The 16348-nt window shown below is 39.8% G+C and overlaps 1 protein-coding gene across 1 annotated transcript in view; it reads right to left on the bottom strand.

The window, feature by feature from the left end:
• The window catches only part of LOC121941603 (neuronal acetylcholine receptor subunit beta-2-like), a 45174-nt gene that overhangs the window by 12134 nt on the left and 16692 nt on the right, over positions 1–16348 (bottom strand). The window contains exons 7-10 of the mRNA XM_042484430.1: positions 15467–15612; positions 1999–2131; positions 1803–1912; positions 250–260 (exon numbers count right to left, since the gene is read on the bottom strand). Coding sequence (XP_042340364.1) covers positions 250–260; positions 1803–1912; positions 1999–2131; positions 15467–15612 — 400 coding nt within the window. The remainder of the gene's footprint in view (positions 1–249; positions 261–1802; positions 1913–1998; positions 2132–15466; positions 15613–16348) is intronic.

Genomic DNA, 16348 nt, shown 5'->3' with positions numbered 1-16348 from the left:
TCAACCCACTACTCCAAACTTCATCACACACAAAGAAGTCCTTAGCAGCAGAGTTATTGTTTGAAATGTATCAGAAACAAGCCTGCATACTGTAGCTGAGCCCCCACTAAATACCAGCAACCCCAGGAGTGTTCAAGGTGGTTACACTCTCCACTTTTTCTTCAGCACCGTGTCTGATTTCATATTAATTTGTGCAGATTGAGATCAGGTTCCCCACTTTTCACAACCATTTTAAAAATTGTTCAGTACAAAGTAAACTTCTGAAAATACAGAGAACAAAAGAGCGAGAGAAACACATTAACACACACACAGACACCTCCCAGCCGAGAGGGTCATGCATGGAATGAAATATGTGTGTGGAGCCTGATAAACCATAAAAGAGCCTATCTGCCACCTTGCATAAATCAGATATGCTGTTATTTATGCCCTTGGAGCAAATGTTTACGTTTCTGCTTTGAAATGCCGCAGCATAATTACTCTCTCTCTCTCTCTCTCTCTCTCTCTCTCTCTCTCTCCCTCTTTTTCTCTGTATATATCCCACAGAGTGGCTCCAGGTCACATCCAGGCTCCGTGCCTCAACTGCGGTCAGTGATTAAGTCTGGGTGCATTTCAATGATTCCAGATCCCTCCTTCCTCCTCCGTCTCCTCCTTCCTTACATTAATCTGTACCTCCTCTCTCTTTCCTTCTCTCCCTTCCTTCTTTCCTTATCCAGGCAATTTCAACTTAATGTTCACAGACAAAGTTGCTTTCTTCTTGTTCTGACCCAATCTGAACCATCAATACAGCCTCAGCTTGATCCTGAAGCCAAAATGAATCAAGCTAAACATAGTTTGTAACCTTAAAATTCCCCCTTTGAAAAGGCGAGGATACATTAGAATAACCTTTTGATGGCCCGGCTTCACGATATCCTCATATAAAGCTGTAACAGCACGGTCTATCTTTTCACAAAGACATACAAGAGTAAACACACTGATAAAAAGTCAATAACTTTTTAAACATGCCATAGCCTAATTGAGGTAAAATTAAACAAGGTTATCAGACTTATCCAAAGACGTACATGGCTATTAGAAAGGGTGTTTTTTTTTTTTAATCAAATGCTTGCAGACGCCCAAGCCGCTGTCTGAAAACTGCCTATCTGCCCTCTGTTTGAATAATACAATGTTAGCACAGGCCCCGTATAACCCCACAAAACTCCCTCGCCCGCCGTAAACAGGGAAGCAGATCCTGTAAACAAATTCTAATCTGTTTTGGTTTTCCTGAAATCACGACTGACGCCTCAAAACAAAATTTGCATTCATCAAAATTCATTTCCGGGATTCTTTCGCATTTCATTTTGTTGGCCTAGTTAACACAAAAGCAAGTCTTGGATAGTATGGATGAGGTCTGTGACACAATCATGTCGAGGGAGAAAAACACTTGAAATAACTTTGAGTTCATACGGCTGAAGTGGACGGCTGGCATTAATTCTTTGGAGACTTTAAAGGTTATTTTATCATTTTCCAATGATAAAACGGGAAAAAGATCGTCAATGACCTCAGCGTTAAAGTCTGAGGAACTTCTTTGGCTTTTACGCACGGGGCAGATACTCCACTGTCTTACTGCTGACTTCTCAAATGAAGAAAAAGTTATTGAAAGGCGTTTGGTTGAACCACAAAATCCAACTGTTCAGGCACTTACGCGCAAATCTCACACCTTACCATCGCCATTCTTTCAATTTAATCGATCAAAAAAAAATTATATACGTCTGAAAGCATCACATTTGCATTATAAATAACCCAGCCTGAAGTAAAATCCGACTTACCTTGTGCCATCAAACCCACGAGAAGAAGCAGCAAAGTCCACCTCGCCGCTGGCTGCATCTCTCCCCCGGTGTAGTTTGGGAATCCTCTTCACTTTCTTTCTGAATGAACGCTGTCGGTTCAATCGATGAGCAGAAAAAATAATTGAGTGTAATGGCACGAAAACGCGCGTCTCTCCCCTGGTGCCGCCTGTCTCACTCTGCCTGTGCGCTCCTTCCTGATGTGATCCGAACTTGATTTCGTTCGTCCCTCCCCTATGAGCGCAAAGCTCCCCTCTGGCGCATCCATACGGACTCCGCACAGGGAGGGAAGAGCCGCCCTAATACTAGCTCTGAAGGATAACAGGCGTGATTTGATTCCGTGGGTGACAGAAAAAGAAAACGAACAATACAATTTTAGCCTAAATTCAAGAGGAACGCATGGCATTGGCAACTAATGGAAGTGTTGCACTCAGCACTGTATGTTTTTTTTCAGGTTTAAACAGAAAAAAGCTCCCGTAAAATAGCAAAAACTCACACTAGGGAGCTTTCAACGACCTCTTAATTATGTTTGTGGCAGAGCAATAGGTCAATAATCATGATAATGGAACAGAATGATGCCTGACTTAATTACATTTTGTCAGTAGTCGGAAGTTGTTCAGCAGGATTTCCAGCTGATAAAGACGTGGCAGAAAGTTTCTATGAGATGTTAAATCCAGGACTGAATGAGACAACTGTACCACTTCAGCACCACGGACAGCGCAAAGGAGCCTCAGTGATAGGGAGCTGTCCGTGGTGCTGAAATCAGCTTACTTTACTCAGAGGGATATTTCATATATTCTCAGCATTTTACATTTTTCTCGCATGAGACAATAACATGTCGAATTATACCTTTTTATGAAACATATAGGGGTGTGTTTTGATGAGTTTAAGTATATTCTTTGCATGACTTCGGACTGTTTGCGTTGTGAAATCCAAGATTAGAGATGCGTGCTGTTGTGTCTCTTCCCCGCCACTAAACTGCAGCACTGCGCTGCGCAGCGCCGAGGAGGAAAGTTTAGCTGCTCCCGAAACATCGTTTCATGTCTCACTGAGAGGCGCTGCTCGTATTATATGCTCCCCAGGTGCCTCCGGATCGCGCTGATTATGTTTAAATTTAGCCCGCGATTTTCCACGCTTGGATTGACGTCATCAAACAAAGTAATTAAGGGAGTGATACTTAGCCGTGCTGAGCTGAGCGGACACAAAAACCCTCAGTGACACAACCGGAGGATGTGTCCTGAAGAGAGAGAGATAGTGAGTGTGAGAGAGAGAGAGAGAGAGAGACTGGATTTACTCACGGTTTGTGCGCGCTTGTGTCTGTGCAGAAGTGCAGATTTCGGGGGTTCCTGCAATGTCAAGAACATGTGCATGTGTCTCCCCTGGTAAAACAAGTAGTAGAGGACTTTAATTTTGTCAAATGACACTTACACCATAAACTAGTGCAGAAAAAGGTCAATATAATGAAAGAAATTAATTGTCTGATTCTTAAAATCTTCTGTTTAAGAAGCTTCAAACTACTGTTTCATATGTGTCCTCCACAATGTTGAACCAAAACCTACACCCTTGCTTATTTTTAGACCCACACACCCACAGATGCACATGCATATTTCTTTTGACATTGATAAATTGGAAACGGTTGTTTGGTGTCATGGGGTGAGCTCTTGTCATCACAGCCTCCTGTTGAACAAGTTCTGTTTAAATTAATGACGTTTCATTATTCAGTGTTCCTTCATGTGTCCTTACTAGCAAATGCTAATAGGAGTCACTCTAAATCGAGGTCTTGGGGATCCTCCTTGAGTCCCTGAGCCCGTGCCCAGTAACATTAGCTCCAATAAAACATTAAAGTTGCAGAGGACATTTATTATGACAAAATTAAAGACATTTATACCATAAATTGATCAGGAATATGCACAAAGCAGGACAAACACTTTTCCCAGAATTCAGGAAATTAACTATTTGAAGCTTAAAAACTTGTGGAAGACCCCGAAAACCCCCTTTTCAACCCAAATTGTTGAAATGAAACCTATGCCTTTTCCCAGTAGGCCTATTAAGTATTGTCTGTCCTTACTAGTTTATTATTAGATCTTAAAAATAAACTTTTTCACTTTGTTAAATTGTACTCAGCCTAACAAAATGTACACTAAATTGTACTTAAATGACCTTCTCATTCAAAATGTACCATAATTTGTTCAGATTATGTTCTGTTGATGTGTTCTTGATATATTTCACCCCCTGATGTGGAGTGTGAAATAATCAGCCAACACCAATACACCCATTAATATTAATTAGTGACGATTAATATAATCTTTTAAATTAATTACCAAGATAATGAAAAGGCTCCAATTAGAAAAGGCATGAAATGGTTATCATTGTACAATTGTGATGTTTAAGTGAAACAGGGTGGTGTTTTGCCTCAGGTGAAATTCCACCAGATGTGACATGAGGGATATAAATATCCTATATGCAGCATAAGTGTGTGTACACTTACATACACACACATACTTCACGTCAGGACCTCCCCTTCACCCTGAGGCCATATCACCAGAACAAACACAATCAACCTTCACAACAATGTCTGCGTGTTGTCACAACAATCAGTATCCCTTCATTTCAACACAAGTGAAACCATCACAACACTGTGCTTTCCTCCGTCTCTTCCTTATTTAGCTATTCGAAGGATTTTAATCCCAGCAGACAAGTGCTGCATGAAAAGGACAGATGAGGAAAAACAGAATAAGCATGGTGGGGATAATGTGGTTTTGCTGTTGCTGGTGTTGCCATCTGACAAGTGCTGAGCTCACAGTGTGGCGTCATGACACGCTTGTCTTCGCCAGCCTTATTAGTGAAGCGGTTCAGAGGAGGAACTAGGTGAGAATCAATGTTTCTGCCAGGATTGTTTAGTGTGATGCACCATGGCCTGTGCTGCTGCTCTGCCCTGGGCAATGTTTAATTCATGTTTTTCGTAAAAGCTGGATGCGCCGAGCCCAAAAGCCATTAGTGTCATCCTCCTTTCTCTCCATTTGCACTTCCTCTTCTTTCAGTCGTCGTCTCAACAATAACTTTCTTTATCAATCTCTGCCCTTCTTTTCTTGCTTTTCTGTTCCTCCCAGTCCTTTTGGTTTTTTTTTCTCAATTTTCCTTTCTCGCTCACCACATTTCTTCTCTTCTGTCTGTCATCCCTCCTCCTTTCACCTCACATACCTCCAACATGCTTTTCCCCATGCACCTGCTCTCATTCATACAACGTACACTGGTGCCATCTCTCTGCCTCGACTGAAACACAACATATAAAAATATCTATCTCTCCCTCGCTAGAACTTTTAGACCATCCTGAATTATTCACATCCACATATCTGCACCACATTCCCTGACCCCGGGAGAAGTGCTTTTATTTTCAACTCCAAGTAATGAAATCTGGATGGCCTTTTTTATTCTCTTTGGCATGATCGTCTCACCGAGATGGGTTTAATGGAGCGGAGGTGATCAGAGGCTTCTGGAAGCTTCTAGGAGGCAGAGATGTGGATATCATGTCGTCCTTATGTGGTGAGAAAAAGAATAAGAGTGGTGGTATAGTAAAGAGGTCGGTGTTGCAGTATGGACAGAGTAAGACTGTCAGATAGGTTCAATGCTGCTGCATCCAGGAAATCATTCAGTCAGACTAACAAAACAATACTGTGTTCTATAAATGGCTTATGATGATGCAATGTACAAGTTAAAATATATACTGGTGATACAACACATGCAATTAATCAGTTGATTCAGTAAGGTTGTAAGGAGAACATTTATTTCAGCTTTGACTGTCCAAATTCTACATTTGGTGCTAAAAGCTGCATAACCCAAAACTTTTTCTTAGGTCCTGAAAAGTAAAAGTAGGTCAGAATTATTGCATGCATCACATAACTGCGATTTCATCGAATAGTAGTTTGTTTGTTTTTTGTTTGTTTGTTTTTAATCAATGCCTCTTTTTCATCAGTAGAGACTTGCTCTTACAGCCAAGCATGAAGACTCAGCCCACACATTACATTTGCAAGTTTCATACGTCTTATATCAACATTTCTAAAGTGATGTAGTATATGAGCTGACTGTGTCATTGGGAGATGAAGGGGATGGTGGATGGCGTGGCACTGAGGTAAGTTTTAGTGATTCATTGCTTTGTTTCTGGTGCCTTTTTAGCCATCAAACATATGAGCAGGTTGGACATTCATTGTGGAGCGACTGGAGCAAGAATACTGAAGCACCCCACTGTTTGTGTCTGGGTAACAAAACACCTTATTAATGTAATAAATGGCTATTTATTGCTTCATTTGTGGCTTAATTGCATCCATTGAATCTTAAGTCTATACCTGAAAGCAGTCTTTTGTTTCATTTTTTTCTGAAGCAGGAAGCACTCAAGCAAAGTGTATATTCAGCCGATGAAAAACAACATCAGTGAGGACTTTATATAAATTATATTTGGTTGTTGTTTACATAAAATGACACAAGGTCTGCCAACAGAAGCAATCTTGTTCTTTAACAAAGGATTATCAGCTTAATGAACACACACAAACCCATAAATGCAGGTGGAGGAGCGCATACACACACCTACACAGACACATCTGTTCATTTGTCTGATTATAGAAAGCAATAATTCGATTGGCTCTGCCCACGTAGATCTATAGCTCCACAGTGTGAGTGTACCACTGTGTAAGTTCATACACAGCAGGGTGAGCAGTACACCTACATGGGGATGATTTAAGTCAGCAGCAGGTACCATTTTTTACTCTAGAGCCAAAAGTGAACATACACACAGAAACACACACACACATGCTGGTCTTGCAAAACTAATTTCCTTTGGGACACAGTAAATGTCATATGGTCCAGTGCATGTCGTCCAAAAATGGGTTACCTTGGGCTGACTGTAAGTGCAATAAATCAAATTGGGGACACCAATCTCTGCCCCAAATGATATATAAAACTCCCAGATTACTACTTTAAAGTCCTGAAATGTCGCCACATGGGGCTTTACATGCGTGCACTCATGCAAATCACTCCACAGGTCTGAGTGTGAGGAGATTGCAAGTCAGGGATTGTAAACTGATGGGTATAAATGTGAAATAAATGTGGCAGCTCACCAGTCTGGCAATGCTTTGACTGTTACAGCTTGTGATGGTGAGGGAAGGAGTATCTGACACTCATACGTACTCGAGCCACGGGCAAGAGGAATACTTAAACAAGCTCAAAAATCTGTTAGTACATCATAAGTGCTGTCTAAGAGCATCACACTCATTACTGTCTGCAGAGCTGCGTATCTTTTATTCATCACTGTGGCGGCAGAAGGGGAAGGGGAGTGTAATTAGAGACCAAATGCACTGTCAACATTGGCGATGTTTTTACATGGTTTGGATATCTGAAACGAAGTGAAAAGCCAAAATTAAAACTCAGCTGCCAAGTGTGGTGCATCAGTGCTGTGCAGACTGTGAATTAACGGAAAGGATAAGTCTTTTAAATATTCAGAGTTGTTCATGGGACAGAAAAGTCTGGCATTTGTTTTTTGTCTTGAATTTATTTGTCAGTGGAGTGTTTCTGAGCTGGTGTCCTTTCTGGTCATCTTCAGACACACACACACACAAACACACACACACATACACACACACATGCAGGCTGACGCACAGAGCGATCAAATATTGTGTGCCGCTGGAAGTGGTTTATCCTGTGGGACAAGCTGACTTAAGCCATCATGCCTAGCAGGCGATATCTAGAAGAGCCACAAAGACACAGTGAAAACTCAGAAAGTATAATACTGCAGGGTCATCAGGGAGCAGCCTACTGCTGCACCAGCACAACTTTATCATTACTGTTTTTCTTTCTGCTAGTTTTCTTCCCTGGTCCAAAATAATAATTATATCAAAAATCAATTTCTCACTATAAGCATCAGTGCCATGCTTGATTGGATTACTGTACAGGCCTACCAGGCATGGGCCCAGGGGCCCAAAGTGTCAGGGGCCCCCCTGACCTTCACCTGCAAAATGTCACTCAATTCAATATCTACTAACCACGAAGGGAGTCAAAATGACCACAGAAAGATGCAAAGGAACTGCAGAGAGACACAAAATGACCTCAAAGAGACAAACACAAAAATATGCATAAAAACAGCAGAGATGCAAAACAACCACCACAGTCTGTGTTTCTTGCTCCTGTGTAGGAGAGGTAGAGACGCCTTTTTATATCTGCCCACAAAGAGAGACAATAAGACCACAAAGAGATGAAAAGGAACTGCAAATAGATACAAAATAACTACAAAGATGGCAAAACAACGACAAAGTGACATTAAACATCTACAAAAAGACACAAAACAACTACATAGAGACACAAAATGTCCTGAAAGTGACACAACATAACCGAAAAACATATGAAGTTACCTCAAATAGACCCCAAATTACCCCAGTAAAACAAAACAACAATGTAAAGACACAAAATGACAACAAAGAGGAACAAAATGACTAAAAAGGACACAAAACTACCTTAGAAAGACAACAAACATTCACAGAGACACAAAATGACCACAACAAACACAATAACCTCAAAGAGACCCAAAGACTGCAAAAGGAAACAAAACAACTAAAAAGAGACACCAAATGACCACAAAGAGACACATTATCTCAAAGAGACCCAAGCAACTACAAAACAACCACAAGCAGACACAGAATTATTACAAAGGGTGACAAAACAACTTAAAAAGGCCTAAAAATTACTTCGAGAAGACACAGAACAGCCACAAGGAGACATAAAATGATCACAAAGGGACACAAAACCACCACAAAGTCTGTGTGTCTTGAGGTGATGGCTTCCTTTGCGTATCTGTGCCCGGGGCCCGCTGTCTCATATTCCACCCATGGTGCTGTAGTCAGTTTGTCTGTGGTTTCACGCAGGTGGCGACAGTCAGTTGAAGATGTGAAATGATTTCTCTCAGGTGAGGACTCACAAACGCACAGGGACCCTCAGTGAAGGCTGGTATCTGGCACTCAGCCTGTCCCATGTTCTCAGCTATTTGGGCGTGTAGTGTGAAGAAGGACAGATAATTGGGTTTATCACTGGCGTATTTTTAGTTCCCGTTTCTCCACACGCAATTTACAACAGACAGAGAAAGGGGGCGGGGGGAGTAAGGGGAGTGGAAGAGAAGAAATAGAGAGGAGGAGGAGGATAAGGATGAGGGGAAGGAGGGTAATAAAGGGAAGAGAAAAGAGGAATGGGCCACAGAGATGGAGCCTGGCACGTGTCCAGGTTTGGTGGAGTGTGTGTGAAGGAGCTGTAGTGTTTCCCCCCTCAGGCTCCAGCGCGGGTAGACGGAGCAGAACAAGCCCTCTGGATGACTGCAGGGGTGTCTGACAAACCCTCCATATTTAGGAGAGCAACTGTAGGAAACTTAAGCAACGCGCGGAGCCAGATTATCCACAGTGATCTCTTAACAGTGGCAAACATCACAGGGCATAAGAATGTAAATCTGATGGTTGTTAAACGGTTTGAGGCATTGATAAATGAGATGAAGGGGAAAAAAAGAGATTATTTCCACTGCAGAATTTCCATTAACCCTTTGAAACCTGGATTGACATCAGTTTTGTTGTGCTGCATTCAAAAAAATAAGAAAAATGGTTCGAGTTCTTTGAAAAACATGGGAAAAAATGGCAATGACGGACCACAAATTACAAGAAATTGGTAAAAGGTGACAGGAAAATGATGTTAATATATATATATATATATACACCCAAAAAATGAGAGGATTATTAAAAGACGATCTAAAAGAAAGAAAACTATTTTTATAACATTTTTGTATTTAATTATTATAATAAACATACATCTTCTTCAAACTATTTAAGCACCTTTTGAAGTTCATTTTCTTGTTTATTTATTTATTCTAAATCTTTTTTTGATTTTTAAAATTTTAGATAATTTTCTTGTAACCTTTTTTCTTTTTTTGAAATTTTTTTGCAAATGTTTTGGGCTTTGTCTTTTAAAGTTGTTTGTTAAATACCAATTTGCTCTCAATTTGCTGGTTTCAAAGACTTAAGTGGTGGTCTGAATGAAAAAAAGAAGATATGTTAAAAGTTAAAATAACAGTTGGGAAAAACTACTGTTTATTACTACTAATACTAATACTAACATTAAACTACATTTATAATTATAATGTTTTTATATTTACAATTATGTCACAGAAAATGATATAAAATAAATACAGATTTCTTTTTCGTATTTTCAGCACTTTTTAAAGTCATTTTCTTGTTTGTATTGATATGAAGTTTTCATAAATGTTTTCTACAGTTAGGGCATACTTCGGAGCAAATCATTATAATCTGAGGGGATTTTGTGTTATTGCGTGACAGCATACTGGATATTCCCTGGGACTAATGGCCGTTAAAAAAGTGATAACTGCACTCCAGTTACCACGGTTACTGTACCTTAACAAATGGACAAAATGCTCAGTGTGTACACGTGTGTGTTGGACAAAAACTGCTGATCTGAAAAGCTGGGTTCACTTAAATTAACGCTGCAGCAGAGATCAGATGGGTGAGGTGAGAGGTAGAGTAGCATGAAAAGGAGAGATGGAAAGAGATCAGTTAAAGAGCAGTGTCCTGGAAAAGTGCTGCACTGTGAAAAACGGTGACACCATTCAGAAATCGGAAGAGAAATGACTCTCACGTCAGCTCTTTGTTGGAGTTAGTTTGGCATCAAACAAAATGAAAATAAATTTTGTATGAAATGAAACCATTTAACCTTTACTTTTCGATTCCTTTTAACTGTTTAATCTATCTATATCTATTTCATCCAGTTTTAGGATTTATTTCTTAATAAATTACTATTTCTTCTTTACTTTTAGTAAAGAAGAAATAGTAGTCTACCTTTAAAAGTAGCTAACTATTTGAACATTTTATTCATTTAGCCTCCTGTGTGGACTACTTGTTTAATTTCTATGTACTTTCAATTACGACGCAGGTTTTACAGCTGACTGTAAGAGTTCAACTTTACAGCAGAAATCAACATGTTTACAGCTTAATAATAAAAAACAGTTTAAGTCTATAGCTGCTTTTGTGACAGCTGTACAGAGGTTGAATTTTTATATAGATTGACCATTTAAATGTTATAAAGGCTTGACATTATGCATAGTTGAGGGTTTAGACTTAAAACAATACAGAATGACAGTCAAGCAGCTGCAAGCAACAATATTCTTCTCATGTGAATTACACATCAGATTTTAACATGTTTTCTTATGAATTATTTAGTTATATATGTACCTGTATATTCAAAGTGTATTATATAAACCATATTCTTCTCCCTTTTTTGTTCCATGTATGGGTCAAATAACATATGCAAAGTCAAGGGCGTCGCATTTACAGCCCCTCTGTAATGTACCGTTCATGTATAAGCTAAGTTGCACAGAACAACATTAAATCTATAGTTTGACAGCTGGCCGGCTTGTCCTCTCCTGCCTTTTCCCCCAGACACACCAGGGTCACATCTGTCACCTTTATGCTCCAGTCAACCTTGTATTGACAGGTTGGGGCACCTGGTAACTATCACACACACTCACACACACACACGCACACACACAAACCAGAGAGGGCTCAGTAAATACACGTTCTGTCGATAGCTGTCCACCATTGCAGAAGGTTCAGTGTTTTGCTGACATGCTGACTTCAGGAATCAGTGCTTCACTTCTGCTGAGATAAAGAATTTGTGCCGGTTAAATCTTATCATAGTCTATTACGTGTCTGCGTGTTCATCCAGTGGTAGTACATAAAAAAGTAACAGCACCGTGCTCTGTCTTCAGAGGCTGCTGACAGTTGGAAGGTGATGTTATTTTCACCTGGTTTTACCTCTTCGTTGGCCGATGGCAAATTTGGGCACATGCACTCTCAAACACACAGATACACACACACACAGACACACACACACATGCCTCCAATGGAACAAAAGCGCATTAGTGCTGGCGAGCACATTTCCTCTTGTGTCAGACTGAGGACGGAGGCTTTCTCGTACACACCAAGACGCACAATAACCAGAATGTCCATTAACAGACTGTGACCCTGCATGTGGATTCAACCTTTTTCCACTTCAGATAGATCCACTGACCAGAGTGAAGCCTTAAAAGGGGTTTTATTTCAAATGTGTGTGTGTGTTAACTCACCAAAAAACACAGACAAACATTAATCAATTTTTAAACAGGACAAATGCACATTGTATTTTAGAGCATTCATAAGACCTCGCACACTCACAAAACACACAGAACAGCTTGTCTTCTGATGTTTGATCATCACATGATTAAAACAAGTTTGGGAAAGGTTCAAAATGTTGAGGTCATCCAGATAAAACACATCACAAATGACACATTAGTGTCATTATACCAACTTTTGAGAAATGTAAAAATACTTGCACAACTTTCTGCCAACCCTGTCTGCCCCCTCTGACTGCTCAACACCTCATTTTAATGCCGTCCTGTCAGGACTCAGCCGAGTCTTTTAACACTGTCAGTTATCCCGTCCACAAAAGCAATACAGTTATTTCTCTTCCACTAATAGTTTCTCCACATTTATCTTACTGAGAGAGTGGTTCAACTATATTTATCCTTAAGTGCAGAACTTCTGCTGAATTGTTTTCTGTTTTTGATATGATGACTCTGATCTGTTTTCACCCTGGTCGCATACCATCCTTTAAAATGTACGGAAAAATTATAAAATATAAATACTGAGACTTGCAGAAAGAGACATTTGACATTAAGTCAATTTATTCAGTCATTATGAATTTTTCCTGTTTTTTTCTGTGTTGACACAAAAATGTGAATTATTTTTATTCAGTTACATGAACACAATATCTAAACAACTCATTTAGGGAATTTCCTTAAATTTGGCACAAATGTACGCCTCGACTCAAAATGAACTGTTTGAATTATAGTCAAAGCTCACTGTGACCTCACAAAAACATGTTTTTGGCTACAAATCAAGAATAAATGAAATAACAAAATGAAAAAGTACATTTTCCCAATTGATCTTGTTATATGCCAAATAAAAGTAAAAAAAAATCATACAAACTTAAAGAACCATATCTGTGGATTGTCATGTTTAAGTCAAATCTATGCACGTCTGTTAGAGCCAGTCATTTTCAATAGCATGCAGCCATATTTTGACTTTTGGAATATTTGCTAGAAAAGCTTACATTTTCAAATGTTTACATGATACAGCCACCTTACAGTCCACTGCACACATTTAAAAGTATGATAGTTATAATTCTGCTAAGAAAACAAACTGGGCTTATGTCCACTGCAGAGGTGTGATTTAATTTTAAGGGATAGTTTGCTGATTTTCAACCAGGTCTGCATTTCCACAGTGGGGAGAAAGTGTTTGGTGTAAAGGTGCCCCTCCATGCCAGCAGCTCCCAGAGCTTTCTGCCCATCTGCCAACTGAAATCTGTCAGATGATGTGAATCTGGTGGATTTTTGATCAAGGCAAAAGTTCACAGAGTTTCCAACGCTGCTGTCGCCGCAGTGACACAGACCTGATTGAAAATTGGCTCAGTATCCCTTTAATGAAAACCATTCAAGATGTACAACATTTTTAATTACGATGCATTAGTTCTGTTGAGCAGGTTTCAAGTCTGTGCAAGTTGATTTTGCTAGTATACTAAAATTAAGGGAAACCAATGGGCCCCTGGAAGCATTTTAAAAATGACAGCATCAGTTGCATGATTGTCAGTAAAGCAATGTTTATGCACACAGGATTTACTGGTCTGACTGTACAAAAACCATTGGTATGGTCCTTTAAGTGACAAGATGTAGACACTGAGTAATATTTGAATGAGGGAACAGCACTGACCAAACACTTAAAATCCAGAGATTTTTATTCAACATGTAATAGACTACAGTCGGTGTCACAGCTACTGATAATACTGTATGTAACCTTGGTGATGCTACAAGTGAGAGGTGATACTGCACACATAGAAAATAAGAAAAGAACCAAACAAGTGGGAGAAAGACAGAAAGAGAAAGCGAGTGGAGATGCACATTCTTTAAAATAAGACAATGCATTAAAATTACAACACTGCTGGGGAGGTGGATGGTTGAGATGAGGCACAAAGCTCTGAGGCAGAACATGAAAAGGACCGAGCGAGTGACGATGCATTAATTTTTTCATGAAGAGAAAATGTGAATGGGACCAATTGTCCTTGCGTTGTTACAATAGAGCTTGGTTTGAGAGAGGAGAAATTATGGTCCATTGTACTGTGCCAACATGAACAATTGGTATAATGTCTTATAATGTCTTATTTTGCACATCAATAGTGCTGCAGAGGAGAGCAGACCTTGTGGTCTTATAGTAACTATTATGTGTAATGAACCTTCGTGCCTCTATTGCACATTGAGTCTATGAAGAGCTTCAACTGATCCATCAGTGGCACAGCCAGTTCAACATGAAACAAAGACAACAAATTAACAGAATTTTTCACCAGCTTTGTGGTTTGGGGTTGATCTTTACATTGAGAAAACCAGCCAGCATCAGTCTTGAATGTTGTGCACTGCACGGGCATCTTGGCTCCATGATAACGTCATCTGATTTCACAAATTTGATCATAAAAAGTATATCAAGACCACCACGCCTGTGATGATGGTGAGGTTAGATGGAGGCATCGTCTGCTAAAAACAGAAGTCATGCATAGAAAAAGTGTCCAAGTATGATTCTGTTTGTTTGAGGTCCAGTTTTGCAAACAGAACCAATGCATCTGGCTGCACTGACCAGACCGGTTATATATTGGACAAATCAGAGCCAGGTGCAGCGTCACAGTTATAGTTTCCATGAGTATTAATTATTCTCCTTTTTTTTCATGTCACAAAAATCCTAGAAATCTCCGTACCTGCAGGAAAAAAAACACAAAAAGTAAATGGAACTATGAATGAAGAGTGTACTCCATAAAATCATGTGGTTCGTTTGAAATGAGGAGAAATATTTAAGAAGTTAGCATGAGCAGAAACAACTACCATAGGGCTGGCTATGATGTAAACGTTATCAGGTCTGATTTTGTATAGCAATACTGATTTTCATTAATTACTGTGATTAAAACAAAGAAACGTCCATCAGATTCAGGCTGCCATAAACACTATGTCTTAAACAAAAAGTTGCTTTTGAACACAGCAAGATAACAGCCGATGGCGAACTAGCATGAACGTTCTGCAGCTGCATGAGCGGAAATAACTCTCCTCACCAGCAGGCACCGATGTTGAAAGTACTGAGGATATTTTGCAGGGTGAGAATTTAAATTCAGGAACCAATAAGCAGAATCACATTTTAATAAATGCCCAGTTTGTGAGAATTCAAAGCCACTCTAAATCAGAGCGTTTTGTTTTCCATATCTTTACGCCATAGTGATGGGCTGAACAAAGACAGAAGCACAACAGAAAAGAAGAAAAATATGGCATAGTACTCATAAACTTCGAATGTCATCAGTTAAAATCAAATAAAACGGAAATGCAGAGCATCTCTGTGTAGAGGAATGGGGTCGAGTCATTTCTCGGGAATACAGAAAACACTTCTTTCTTTTATATTTTAGAAATTTAACTGACAATCTTTGCTGAGCTAAAATTTGTCATGTATTTAAATGAGTGTTTTAATGAGTGTGTAGTGACTCACTCTGTGTCATCAGCAGTGGGTGTGTTGTAGCTCTGGAACAGCGGCTGCATGAAGAGCCCCAGAGTTCCCACCACACACACCAGGATGAAGATCCACAGGAACAGACGGTCTATCACCATGGCTACGTACTTCCAGTCTTCTATGATCTGAAACCAGACCAACAAGGTTAGATTACCACAGGTGTTTAAGACTGATTACATCATGATTATAGAGTTTGTGTGTAGGAACAGACCTAAAACACTGTTTTACCTCTTTCACTCACAACATGAGCTCTGTGAGGATTGTTTAAAGCCTCTGGGAACCCAAATCCCTCAAAACTCTCTTAATACATAATTTAGGGTCTTACATGCACAATAAAAATTGTAAAAAAAATTATCAGACATTAGCCTCAATCCAAATTTGAAAAATTATTATTTTGGTTTTTTCACAGTGCGCTTAAGCTGGGTTGATTTGGGGATTGTTATCCCCAAATGATATTAGATAATATGGATAAAGCTAATCAAAAATTCAAAGTCAGCTGTCAGTTGATGCTAATTTCACATGCCAAACTGAATTCCCTCGACGCTCCTTCCGAAACGGTGCGTTCCTAAACACTCGCTCTGAGTGCCGGAGCGTACAATGGCACAAACTGGGCTGTTCGTAAATTTGGAGTGCTGTTGAAGTGTACTGGTGTTCGGTTATCCAGAGCACTGCACTCTGGGAGTTTCACTCTGGGCACTCTGTCTGGGGAGCAGGAAAGTGCCAAACAGAGTGAATGTGTAATGAACTTAACCGTTTGTAAATTCTTGGAGAAACCGAACGCTCCAAAGCTTCAAACAACAGCTCTCTCATTTTCGTGCAGAGCATCAGATTGGATTTACGAATGCACCCAGAGTCAGAGGG

The sequence above is a fragment of the Plectropomus leopardus genome, chromosome 4, assembly GCF_008729295.1.
Source record: "Plectropomus leopardus isolate mb chromosome 4, YSFRI_Pleo_2.0, whole genome shotgun sequence".
NCBI lineage: Eukaryota > Metazoa > Chordata > Actinopteri > Perciformes > Serranidae > Plectropomus > Plectropomus leopardus.
This window is presented reverse-complemented; position numbering and strand designations above follow the sequence as displayed.